This window comes from Trachypithecus francoisi, unplaced genomic scaffold (assembly GCF_009764315.1).
Source record: "Trachypithecus francoisi isolate TF-2019V2 unplaced genomic scaffold, Tfra_2.0 Lachesis_group20, whole genome shotgun sequence".
Lineage (NCBI taxonomy): Eukaryota > Metazoa > Chordata > Mammalia > Primates > Cercopithecidae > Trachypithecus > Trachypithecus francoisi.
The window spans coordinates 13761534-13773344 of record NW_022681466.1 but is presented as its reverse complement, the minus strand read 5'-3'; the positions used below and the strand labels follow the sequence as shown (position 1 = coordinate 13773344).

Here is an 11811-nt window from a genome sequence, read left to right as displayed (position 1 = left end):
GGCCCACTCTGTCTCTGGCCTTAGGTGTCAGGAGGTAAGGCCGCAGACACTGACGTCCTGGGATGCCCCAAGCCCGGGAACTGGTAGCCCAGTGAGGGGGTCTCACCTGTGTCCCCTGAGCCTGGCTTGTCACTCTGTCCAGGTCCCAGCTACCTGTCCCCTCCTGCAAAAGGCACCGCCTGTCGCGAGGAACTCATCTGGTTTCCTCGACATCTTGGGGGACACACGAAGAGCCCCCGCGAGAGCAGCGGAAGACTGCAGGTGGAAGGGGCTGGCGGCCCGAGGTCCGGGGGTAACGGGACAGGGCGGGGCAGAAGGGCTGGGCCCTGCGCAGAGTTGGGAGGAGGCCGGGAGCGCTCGCCCCGCCCGGCCCCGCCCCCGAGGGCCAGGCCCCGCCCGCGGAGCGCCGCGGCCCCGCCCCGCCGGGTTGCTAGGGGAAGTGACGTCACAGCGCGATGGCGGCGGCTCCTTTAGGCAGCTGAAGGGGGATTTAGGCCCGGAAGATCCGAGTCCATCCGCGGCGGGGAGAGGGCAAGCGGGGTTGGCAGGGGCCGGAGCAGCGGCGGCGGCGCTCGGACTGTCCCATCCGCCCCGTATTGAGGCGCTGGGAGCGGCGGGGTGACAGGAAAGCGATGGTGAAAGCGGGGCCGTGAGGGGGGCGGAGCCGGCAGCCGGACCCGCAGTAGCGGCAGCAGCGGCGCCGCCTCCCGGAGTTCAGACCCAGGAAGCGGCCGGGAGGGCAGGAGCGAATCGGGCCGCCGCTGCTGCCATGGAGCTGAGAGTCGGGAACAGGTACCGGCTGGGCCGGAAGATCGGCAGCGGCTCCTTCGGAGACATCTATCTCGGTGAGGCCCCGCCGCCCCCGCCCGCCCGCCCGCCGTTCGAGGACCCGGGCCCTGCGGCTGCCAAGACCAATCGCGACCGCGGAAGGAAGTGGAGGCCCCCGCAGGGTCTGCGTGCAAGTCTGGGCGCCGCCGGGTCGTGGCCAGAACCCAACGGCCACTAGGCGAGCGCGGCCAGGGGTGGGGAGGGCAGTGGGGAGTGGACGTGGGGGAGGGGCAGGGCCAGGTCGGGGGAGCAGGGTCTGGAGGGAGGAGGGGACAGGCGAGCTGACCCGGGCTGGGGCATGGTCTCGGGGCCGCTGACCCGGGTAGGGGCAGGGTCGCGGGGAGCGGACCCGGGAAGGGCTGGGTGGGGCGTGGGGAGGCGGGCCTGGGGGAGGGGCAGGGCGGGGGTGGGGGCAGCGGGCCGTGGGAGGGGAGGGGGCAAGGCCGGGGCCGCGGAGCGGGCGTCGGCTTCCTCCACGCCTAAGGTCACCGCAGTAAACAAAGGCCACGGTCTTTCTTCCGCAGCCCGGTCCGGGGCTGTCTGGCGCCCCCCACAGAGGCTGCCCCTGCGTTTTGCACGCGTGGGGGAAAATGTCAGAAAGACCCAAATGCCTTGTGGGAGTGGGGGAGTGGCCCGGCTAGGAGCGGGGCTTGCCCTCCGCCTCGCAGTCGCCCTGGTGACTGACCGCTGGGGGTTCTCTCTCACCTATGCCCCTTGGCCTTGGAGCGGTGACTGAGTGCAGATGAGCAAGGGTTAAGTTTAGGTGACTGTAGAAAAAGTCACCCAGGGTTAAGATGCTGGCGAAGTGAGAGGCAGATGAAGTAGTTGTACTCATGAGCTGTCCTTTAGACTGTAACAGTCTCAAGGTGGATTTCAAAAAAAATGGGATTAGAACGTTCTGGGTTGTGTCATGTTTACAATGGAAAAATATGCACGTGAACACAAGTGTAATGAAAGGTTGGCTTAAATCTTCAAGTTTGTAATTTTTTTTTTTTTTTCTTTTCTGAAACGGAGTTTCGCTCTTGTTGCCCAGGTTGGAGGGCAATGGCGCCATCTCGGCTCACCGCAACCTCCGCCTCCCAGGTTCAAGTGATTCTCCTGCCTCACCCTCCCTAGTAGCTGGGATTACAGGCATGCGCCACCACGCCGGGCTAATTTTGTATATTTAGTAGAGACGGGGTTTCTTCATGTTGGTCAGGCTGGTCTTGAACGCCTGATCTCAAGTGATCCACCCACTTCGGCCTCCCAAAGTGCTGGGAAGCTACCGCGCCTGGCGGAAGTTTGTAATTTTACAGTAACAATTTTCTGCACTTGTCAGTGGGATTGTGCAGTGCACGAGTTATTCCAAGACCCCTTGCATTTGAGGATATGTAGCCGCAGGCGATGTGCCTGCAGAGGGGCTGCTGCAGACCTTTGAGGGGAGCTGTTTTTCTGTTCCAGCAGCGCTAGCTTTGGGGCGTGTTTTGGCTGGGGCATCTGTCAGCCAGGGTCAGGAATCCCATGGGATGTCAGTGATGCCTCTGGTCATACCTTTTAGATGAACCCACATGTGGACAGTCCCCAGTTCTCACTCCCTTCCCACTTTTCACCAGAGAGAGGACTCAGGACCTGGTGGGCTGACAGCGTTAGGCTGAATCCATACATATGGGTGGCTCATACTTTGGGTGCCTGGTTAATCTGCCGGCTAACCCCGTCACATGCCATGTTGTTGCTTTTGAACCTGTACATATGCTTTAGTGGCCTGTTGAGTAAGCAGGCTTTAGACATTTGGGTTTGACTATTTAAACATTTATACCAGGTGGTCAGCTGGATGTGTTCTTGGCAGTGTTTTGGAAGTCAGAGTGCTTGGTAAGTGGAAGTCGTTTGGCTTATTTATAGAACAGTAGATTTTGGCGAAAGTTTTAATCCCAGGATCTGAGTTACACTGCAAAGCCAGTCCATTAACCACCTTTAGGCAGGCATCAAAAAGAAGTATTTTGGGCCAGGCATGGTGGCTCACGCCTGTAATCCCAGCACTTTGGGAGGCCAAGGCGAGCAGATCACTTGAGGTCAGGAGTTCGAGACCAGCCTGACCAACGTGGCGAAACCCTGTCTCTACTAAAAATACAAAAATTGGCCAGGCATGGTGGCAGCTGCCTGTAATTCCAGCTACTTGGGAGGCTGAGGCACGAGAATCGCTTGAACCTGGGAGGCGGAGGTTGCAGTGAGCCAAGATCACACCACTGCACTCCAGCCTGGGTGAGGGAGTGAGACTCTGTCTAAAAAAAAAAGAAAGGGCCGGGCGCGGTGGCTCAAGCCTGTAATCCCAGCACTTTGGGAGGCCGAGACGGGCGGATCACGAGGTCAGGAGATCGAGACCATCCTGGCTAACATGGTGAAACCCCGTCTCTACTAAAAATACAAAAAACTAGCCGGGCGATGTGGCGGGCGCCTGTAGTCCCAGCTACTCGGGAGGCTGAGGCAGGAGAATGGCATAAACCCGGGAGGCGGAGCTTGCAGTGAGCTGAGATCCGGCCACTGCACTCCAGCCTGGGCGGCAGAGCGAGACTCCATCTCAAAAAAAAAAAAAAAAAAGAAAGAAGTACTTTGAAACTATCTGTTTTCTTCTCTGAGACCTTGTCAAACAGCTTTTGTGCTTTCCAAAGATAGAGTCAGACAAATTTTGGTGTGGTTGTCACCAACTAATTCCAGAGGTGGAGGATGGAAGGCTGTCTCCTCACTTAGCGTTCCACCCTCCAGGCCTCACCTCTCGCTGGGCATACAGTCATGCTGGATACGGGATTGCAGGTGGCTGTGGCTCTGACTCCCTGGGGTTGGACTCCCCCAGACAGCCATCCATCAGGGTGCACGTCCAGTTACTTGTGTAGGGTTGGGCACGGCTGATTTTTTTTTTTCCGTCAGCATTGGCTCCTGGCCACACTGTGGTCCTTTCAGATGACCCCGCTGAGGAAATGAAAGGCGAGGTGGTCACGTTAGCCGGAGTAAGGCAGTTTGGAAGAAGCGTGAGTCTGAGCAGAATGGCAGTTAGAGTCAAAGATGGCTGATCTGAAGACCTTGAGATGGATTGGTCAATCCCCACCATAGTTTTGTTTGGGCAGCCAGTTAGACATAAATTGAGGAACTAGGTCTTCATCTTGACCTCTGCGTGTCGTGTGTATTCTAGTATAAGTATCGTTAAGACCTTTCCTACTGTTCACTTTGGTATCCTCCGGGTGGGGTTCACCTTGCTTTGAGCCTGGCTTTTGGGTTTTTGTTTTTCCACTGGGGACTTTCTGTGCTTTCCGATGTTTGAGCCGGGGAAGGGAGGGGAAGGCTGTGCTGCAGTGGAGTGCCTGTGGCCTAGAAGTGTGGTGTGGGCCTGCCTGCCCCGACCCTGCTGTGATAGTTGGAGGGCAGTGCTGCACTGCAGGATCCTGCCGGGTTGTCGTGTTCCAAAATTGCCCCTTTAAAGGGGGCAGTATTTGGGGGCTATTTCTTGAATGCCCAGGCCTTGGAAAGTGGGACCCCAAAAAGAACAATCTCAGTCTTCAGTCTGAGATTGCCAGATCTGGAAGGCCCTTCAGGAGGGCAGGCTGGGAGGCGGCAGAGCCCACACACAACCTGTGGAGCGCACACCTTGGCAGCTTGTCGTGTGACCTGGCCCCGGCCCCGTGCTGCCCTCCACATTCGTGTCCGTGTGGTGTGGCCATAAACCAGAAGTCCTTTCATTTTTGCTGGTAGAGTACCACTGAAAAACTTGATAACATTTGAAAACAGACAGTGTCCTTAATGTGGACCATAAGTTCCCAGCCCCAGTACCACAGGGGTGTCTGGGGGAAGGTTCGGCTGGGCCAGGTTAGAGGGAGAGGCGCTGTGTTCACCCCGCAGGGGGCCCATGCAGAGAGGCAGTGAGAGCCCAGCTGGCCTCTGTTCTCGCCCGTCGCATGTGCTGGAGGTGAGTGGCAGGCCCGGGTTACCTGGCTGGTGGGCTGGACAGGTGCATCTGTTGGCGTTTGTACTTGATCCCATTGCACTGTCAGCTTGTCAGGGCCCCCGTTTGTCCACCTGTTACGTGGATGGACTGACCTCGTAATGTACACAAGTATCTTTTGGGAGCTAACTGCTTCTTCATCTCTGAAGCACACGTTTTTCCCCGCACTGACTGATTTCTCAAGAGGCAGCCTGCAGGGTGCCTGGCATGCAGCAGGACCCCAAGACGCTGACCAGCCATGAGAGGAGAGCGGCCACCTGTTCTCACTGTAGCTTCCGGGGTCTCCTCACTGCAGTGTTGAGGGCTGTGGCCTCTGCTGACCTTTGACTCTGCTTAACTCAAGCGTCTGTAATGAGAAGTCGTAGTACTGCTGACCACTGCCCTGTGAGGTGACCTTTGTCCTGCTGCTCAAGGCGTCTCCCTGTTTCTTTGTTGACAAGACAATCCTTAATGGGAGTTGCCAGTATCCAGGCTGGTAATTCAGAATTACCCTCCTTTGCCAGGACAGGGCCACACTCTGGTTAGGTTCACTTAATTCACCATCTGCTTTTTTTTTTTTTTTTTTTGAGACGGAGTCTCGCTCTGTCGCCCGGGCTGGAGTGCAGTGGCCCCATCTCAGCTCACTGCAAGCTCCACCTCCCGGGTTTACGCCATTCTCCTGCCTCAGCCTCCCGAGTAGCTGGGACTACAGGCGCCCGCCACCTCGCCCGGCTAGTTTTTTGTATTTTTTTAGTACAGACGGGGTTTCACCGTGTTCGCCAGGATGGTCTCGTTCTCCTGACCTCGTGATCCACCCGTCTCGGCCTCCCAAAGTGCTGGGATTACAGGCTTGAGCCACTGCGCCTGGCCTTTTTTTTTTTGAGACAAAGTATCATTCCGTCTCCCAGGCTGGGGTGCAGTGGCATGATCTCAGCTCACTGCAACTCCCGCCTTCTGGGTTTGAGCAGTTCTTCCGCCTCAACCTCCTGAGTAGCTGGGGTTACAGGCGCTCACCACCACGCTTGGCGAGTTTTTTTTGTATTGAGGGTAGGGATGGGGTTTCACCATGTTGGCCAGGCTGGTCTTGAATGCCTGACCTCAAGTGATCCGTCAGCCTTAGCCTCCCAAAGTGCTGGGATTACAGGCGTGAACCACCACACCCGGCCACCATCTGCTTTTGTCTGCTGAACTTGAGGGACATCTTTTTGTTTTTGTAGGACTAACATTAACTGACACCCAGACACAGACTGAGGAAAGCCCTGTCTCACAGCAGACCAGGATTGTTGAGCTGCAGGGAAGAGTTGAGGTTGTTCTGCTGGTAGAATGTCCTTTGTATAAACAGACAACCCAGACAGCCTGGTGATCTGTGTGTCGCCAGGTTTTGGTTTGTTTTGATTCTGACACCCAGGGCTCAGGGTCTTTCAAATTCTCATTCCGCTTTTAGTCGTGCTTCTCAGATTTAGCCTGCAGTGAAGGACCAGGCTTGTAATTTTCAATCGGTTGCACACCAAAACTTGTGTATAATAAGGTCAGGATGCTGCAGCGATGCCAGATTGCCACCACAGTTATTCAGCGCCTCCGTGCTGCCTTGTGGACTGATGGCAGCTGGAGGACCTGACTGAGCAGCACGACTGGTAGAGTGTGGGGGTGCCCCCGGTGGGTGAGGTAGGACAGGGCTGCAGGCCAGGGGTCTGAGTGGTGCTCAGCGACCTTGAGGCAGGTGGTGCCCAGGAATGCACAGACCTTGATGCTCTGCTGCCTGATGCTTCTGCATAGCAGGTGATGAGGCGCCTGCCTGCTGGAGGCCCCAGAGAGTTGCCGTCCTCACATCTGTGTGCAGGGCCTGCATCCTCTGCTCCCCTGTAGAGACTCAGGGCAACCTTGGTGTCTGGTTCCACAGCAGGGCTGGCTCTGTGTGCTTGCACAGCAAGAGGTCCCAGCCCCATGATAGGGTGTGATTGGTGGTGTGTGCCAGAGTGGCTGGTGATGACTTTGCCCCACGACAGTCAGTGTTGCAGGTACGACTGGCAGACATTAGCTGTGTCATCTACAGAGAAGTGGAGTGAGAGATGCTAGTCAGCAGGCTGTGTGGCCCCAAGCCATTGGCCCCAGGCCGTGGGGTCACTGGGCTGCCAGCTGGCGAGGGTGGCGGTGCTGTCCGAGGCTGCACTGCGCCTGCTTGGGGGTTCAGGGAGCTGCTGACATAACTAGTGGGATGAGTCACCCTCCCTTCCGGCTGGCGAGTTGAGTTCAGAGTCCAGGTCCTTAAAGGAACTCAGAGTTCGTTTTTCATTTGCACAGTACATTTTTCGATGAAGTCATTTCTCTTGTAATTGGATAGACTGTCTCAACTGTAGGCAGGAAGAACAAAACTTATTACCTTGAGTACTCCGAAGAGTCTGTGTTGATAGTAAGTGACGTTCTTTAATCTAGAATGGTCACTGGCGATGACCTGATCATGGCGATTCCTGTGGAACGCAGCAGTGGCGGTGGGTTTGAGGCCCAGGCTGGAAGTGGCACATCTCATGCCACCATCTGGGCAGACGAGGGGGTTCTTGGGTGTTCAGTGGACGTGTGTGGATATCAACAGACGGCTCTAGTGCTCACTTGACCTTACTCTGCCTTTCATCAGGGAATCTTAAAGCTGTATGAGAATCTTAAGCTGTATGAGAAACTTAACCCATTCATCTCCACAACTCTCATGAGATAGATGTCAGACCTCACCACTGATCTCCATTGACAAGAGAAACTGAGTCGCTAAGAACTAGCCAGGTCACTTTGCCCAGCACTAGTGCCCCCGGGAAGGAAGTCTCCCAGGGCTCTGTCTGGGCTGCTGAAGCTAGTGTGAAGCTAGTGTGAATTCCTTTGCACATAGCCACGCTGTTGGGAAGGATTCCAGTGTCTTTTTTTTTTTTTTTTTTTTTTGAGACAGAGCCTTGCTCTGTCGCCCAGGCTGGAGTGCAGTGACACGATCTTGGCTCACTGCAAGCTCCGCCTCCCGGTTCCCGCCATTCTCCTGCCTCAGCCTCCCGAGTAGCTGGGACTACAGGCACCCGCCACCACGCCCAGCTAATTTTTTGTATTTTTAGTAGAGACAAGGTTTCACTGTGTTAGCCAGGATGGTCTTGATCTCCTGATCTCGTGATCCGCCCTCCTCGGCCTCCCAAAGTGCTGGGATTACAGGCGTGAGCCACCATGCCCGGCCGATTCCAGTGTCTTATACTCCGAAGGGATCCATGATGGAAGAGGAGAGAGCTGAGTATGTGCTGTGTGCAGCTTCTTTTTCTCTCCTCTTCGGTTCAAGCTCCTGGGATACCTCATGCAGTGGATTTGGGGAAGGCTTTGGGCCAGATTCAAACTCAGGAGTATTTGTGGGTGAACCTGAGAGGGATGGTGATTGTCACGTTTGTCATTTATCAGAGTAAAGCAGAGATGGAACATTTCTAGATAAAAAGTTTAATTTTGCCTCCAGACTCATAGTCCAGTCATCAGGGTATTAGATGTGTCATTGGTTTTAGCCATTGACTGACGAAAGATGTGCGACCGGTGTGTGTTGGTAGGTGGTGCGTTTAGGGCTTTGAAAACAGGCGATTCTTCTGGCTTTGCGGCCCCAGGAACAGAGAAGGGCCTCCCTCCGCCTGGTGGAGGGTGTTTGCGTGCAGTAGGTTGGCTGGAGATGACTCCCACTGCCTGCGATGCCGTGCCTGGGTGAACTGGGGCTGTGATTGTTGGGTAAAAACCCAGCCCTTCCTCAGGGAGAATCTGAAACCACCCCCTCCCAGAGGCCTGTCAAGGCAGCGTGGAGAAAAGGGAATGGCACCCTGGAGCTCCACCATGGGCTCTCTGGGGCAGGCGAATGCAGGGGCCCTGGGCAGGGCTGATGGGAGGATGCAGACCAAAAGGGCTACTGTGGAGAGGGAGCTGCAGCACCTGGAGACTGGTAGGCGGGTGATGGAAACCGCATAGACTTTCTGTGCAGTTCAAATTTGTCCTGTTGTGAAAATGGGACTAAGGATAACTTCCCCCAGAGATGTGTTAGCTAATGAACCCGCCTTACTATGCTAGAAAGGAGAACACGTCCATCACTTGGTCCTTACTGGAAAACTCACGTAGTGCTTGTCGTTTCTCCAGCACGTTGGGTTATTTGGTGGACACCAGGTAATTCCTGTTGTGGTTTTCTTTCTTTGCCAAGGTACGGACATTGCTGCAGGAGAAGAAGTAGCCATCAAGCTTGAATGTGTCAAAACCAAACACCCTCAGCTCCACATTGAGAGCAAAATCTACAAGATGATGCAGGGAGGAGGTAGGTCCTTTACCAGTCACAGAGGAACACCAGGGTTCTAAGGGAGAACAGCAACTCAGTATTGCTGGTTAAAATAAACCCAAAACTGGCTCCGGGCAAAAGGAAGGGAAGTGTTCCCCACACCCTGACGAAGAGGTCACAGCTTCCTTCAGAGAGTCTCGGGTCCAGAGACCCTCCCTCAACACAAATATATATCTTATGGGCCAGGCGCGGTGGCTTACTCCTGGAATTCCAGCACTTTGGGAGGCCGAGACGGGTGGATCATTTGAGGTCAGCAGTTCGAGACTAGCCTGGCCAACGTAGTGAAACCCCGTCTCTACTAAAAATACAAAAATTAGCCAAGTGTGGTGGCGTGCACCTGTAATCCCAGCTATGCAGGAGGCCGAGGCAGGAGAATCGCCTGAGCTTGGGAGGCGGAGGTTGCAGTGAGCTAAGATCACACCACTGCACTCTAGCCTGGGCGACAGAGTGAGACCCTGTCCCAAAAAAAAAAAGAAAAGAAACATGCCATCTTGTCCTTTTGTTTAAATTTTACTTCATGTCGGGTCATGGTGTCTGAAATAAAGTTTGTGTGAATTTTAATGCATGCTCCCTATGGTGTCTGTGCCCCTCAGTGGTCGCGGGGGCTGTTGCTGGTGGGACCTTCCTGGTGTGTGATCCCTGGGTGAGGCCTCTGCTCCTTCGCATGCTTTGCTTACAGCTTGGGGGATGTCCCTTCACACACTCTGGGCTCATTTTTTCCTGAGCAAAACAAGGGTTTTGAGCTTGGCGACCATCATGACCTCTTCCAGCTCAGTTACTGTCCCCGTTCGGCGAGCCCTCAGCCCAGGGCCTTAGATACCTGGTGTTCCATGGTGGGCCGAGTGTGGAGCAGAGTGCTCCTTCCTGACCTCAGAGTCCAGCTCTTGCGAGTTCCCTGGACTTTGAAACAGTTCGGCTGATGGAGCAGGAGGGCATTCTCTGTGGGGATTTCAGAGTCATGAAGCACGCATCTCAGCAGCAGAGCTTCGGTCTGGCAGGTGCGCTCTTTGGGAACAGGGCTTTCTGTCTGAAGAGTGGCTGTGCCATGTCCGTGGAGCCCTCCCGGTCAGAAGCCTCCGGGGCACATTTGTAGGCGGATGGTTGGGTGAGTCCCCTTGGGCAACCGGCCAAAGGAGAAGCTGTTCAGGGCCCTCTGTTAGCCCTTTTGTCACGGGAAAGGGAGGACTGTTGATGGGCTTTTTTGACATCTTTTCTCAGCACAAGCAACGTAATCTGTGCTACTACAAGAAACCGACATTTCTAGGTTTATGTGACACAAAATGTCTTTGGCAGCACCCGTGGTCCTGGGGAGCCCGTTACAGAGAGGACCATCCAATGTATCCTACACGGGCCTCACCATGACCAGAGGAGGCCACAGGAATGAAAAATCCCATCACCAACCCAAGGAAAGCTCAGCAGAGACCCCGCCCTGGGAGCCTGTCTGGCGGCCCTTGGTGGTGGACCGGCTTCTCAAGGGCCTGGAGCCTGCATTGCCTTGGAGGTGTGACGAGCCAAGTAGAGCAGGGTGGTGCAAGGTGTGACCTTGGCCTGCGGGAGCCTGGTGCGGGGGTCGAGTAAAACCTGCAAGCTTAAAAATACCTTAACCTTTTACGAGAGACATCTGCAGGTGAACTTGCAAGCCAGGGGTACACAAGGGCAAAGGGAAGAAAGCCAGTCCTTAAAAGCACAGGATAGGCCAGGCACGGTGGCTCACACCTGTAATCCCAGCACTTTGGGAGGCCGAGGCAGGCAAATCATGAGATCAGGAGATAAAGACCATCCTAACATGGTGAAACCCTGTCTCTACTAAAAAAAATACAAAAAATTAGCCGGGCTTGGTGGCAGGCGCCTGTAGTCTGGAGGCTGAGGCAGGAGAATGGCCTGAACCCGGGAGGTGGAGCCTGCAGTGAGTGGAGATCACGCCACTGCACTCAGGTCTGGGTGACAGAGCGAGACTCTGTCTCAAAAAAAAGAAAAAAGCCCAGGATGGTCACTGGGGAAGCCAACCCCGAACCAAAAGGTAGCTACGTGGTTCCTGAACAGGACTTCTCCACCCAGCACTAGTGCTGTTTGTAGTGGTGTGTTCTCTGCATGGTAGATGTTGGCAGCACCCCAGGCCCCAGTTGTGATACTCGAAACTTTCTTCAGACAGTGCTGAAGGTCCCTAGCAGGCAAAGTTCCTTCCCCTGTGGCCACTGGCTTAAGAGAGTAAAGAAGCACCTTCCTGTTCCTGCCCATGCACCTTCCCTAGGATCCTGGAAACCAAACAGGATTTCAGAAACGGATTTTCTCCCATTTGGGCTTCAAGCGCATTGCCATGTCCCTGACCATTCCAAAATGTAGGTCAGGTCTTCTGTGTTAAATGCACACACATCTGGTGGATACTGGCAAAGTTTTGTTTTTGTTTGTTTGTTTGTTTGTTTGTTGAGACGCAGTCTCACTCTGTTGCCCAGGCTGGAGTGCAGTGGCGGGATCTTGGCCCCCTGCAACCTCTGCCTCCTGGGTTCAGGCCATTCTCCTGCCTCAGCCTCTGCAGTAGCTGGGATTACAGGCATGAGCCACCTCGCCTGGCTAATTTTTGTATTTTTAGTAGAGACAGGGCTTCACCACGTTGGCTAGGCTGGTTGTGAACTCCTGATCTCAGGCGATCTGCTCACCTCGGCCTCTCAAAGTGCTGGGATTATAGGCGTGAGCCACCGCGCCTGTCCAG

At 55.1% G+C, this 11811-nt stretch overlaps 1 protein-coding gene across 8 annotated transcripts in view; it reads left to right on the top strand.

Annotated features, from left to right (window-relative positions):
• Positions 1-410: 410 nt before the first annotated feature.
• Positions 411-11811, top strand: part of CSNK1D (casein kinase 1 delta) — a 33698-nt gene continuing 22297 nt past the window's right edge. For all 8 annotated transcript variants that reach the window (XR_004430308.1, XR_004430307.1, XR_004430306.1 and 5 more), the window contains exons 1-2: positions 411-845; positions 8970-9080. Coding sequence is in view for 5 of the 8 variants with exons in the window: in XM_033181681.1 (XP_033037572.1) it covers positions 770-845; positions 8970-9080 (187 nt within the window). In the remaining 3 variants the exon portion in view is untranslated. The remainder of the gene's footprint in view (positions 846-8969; positions 9081-11811) is intronic.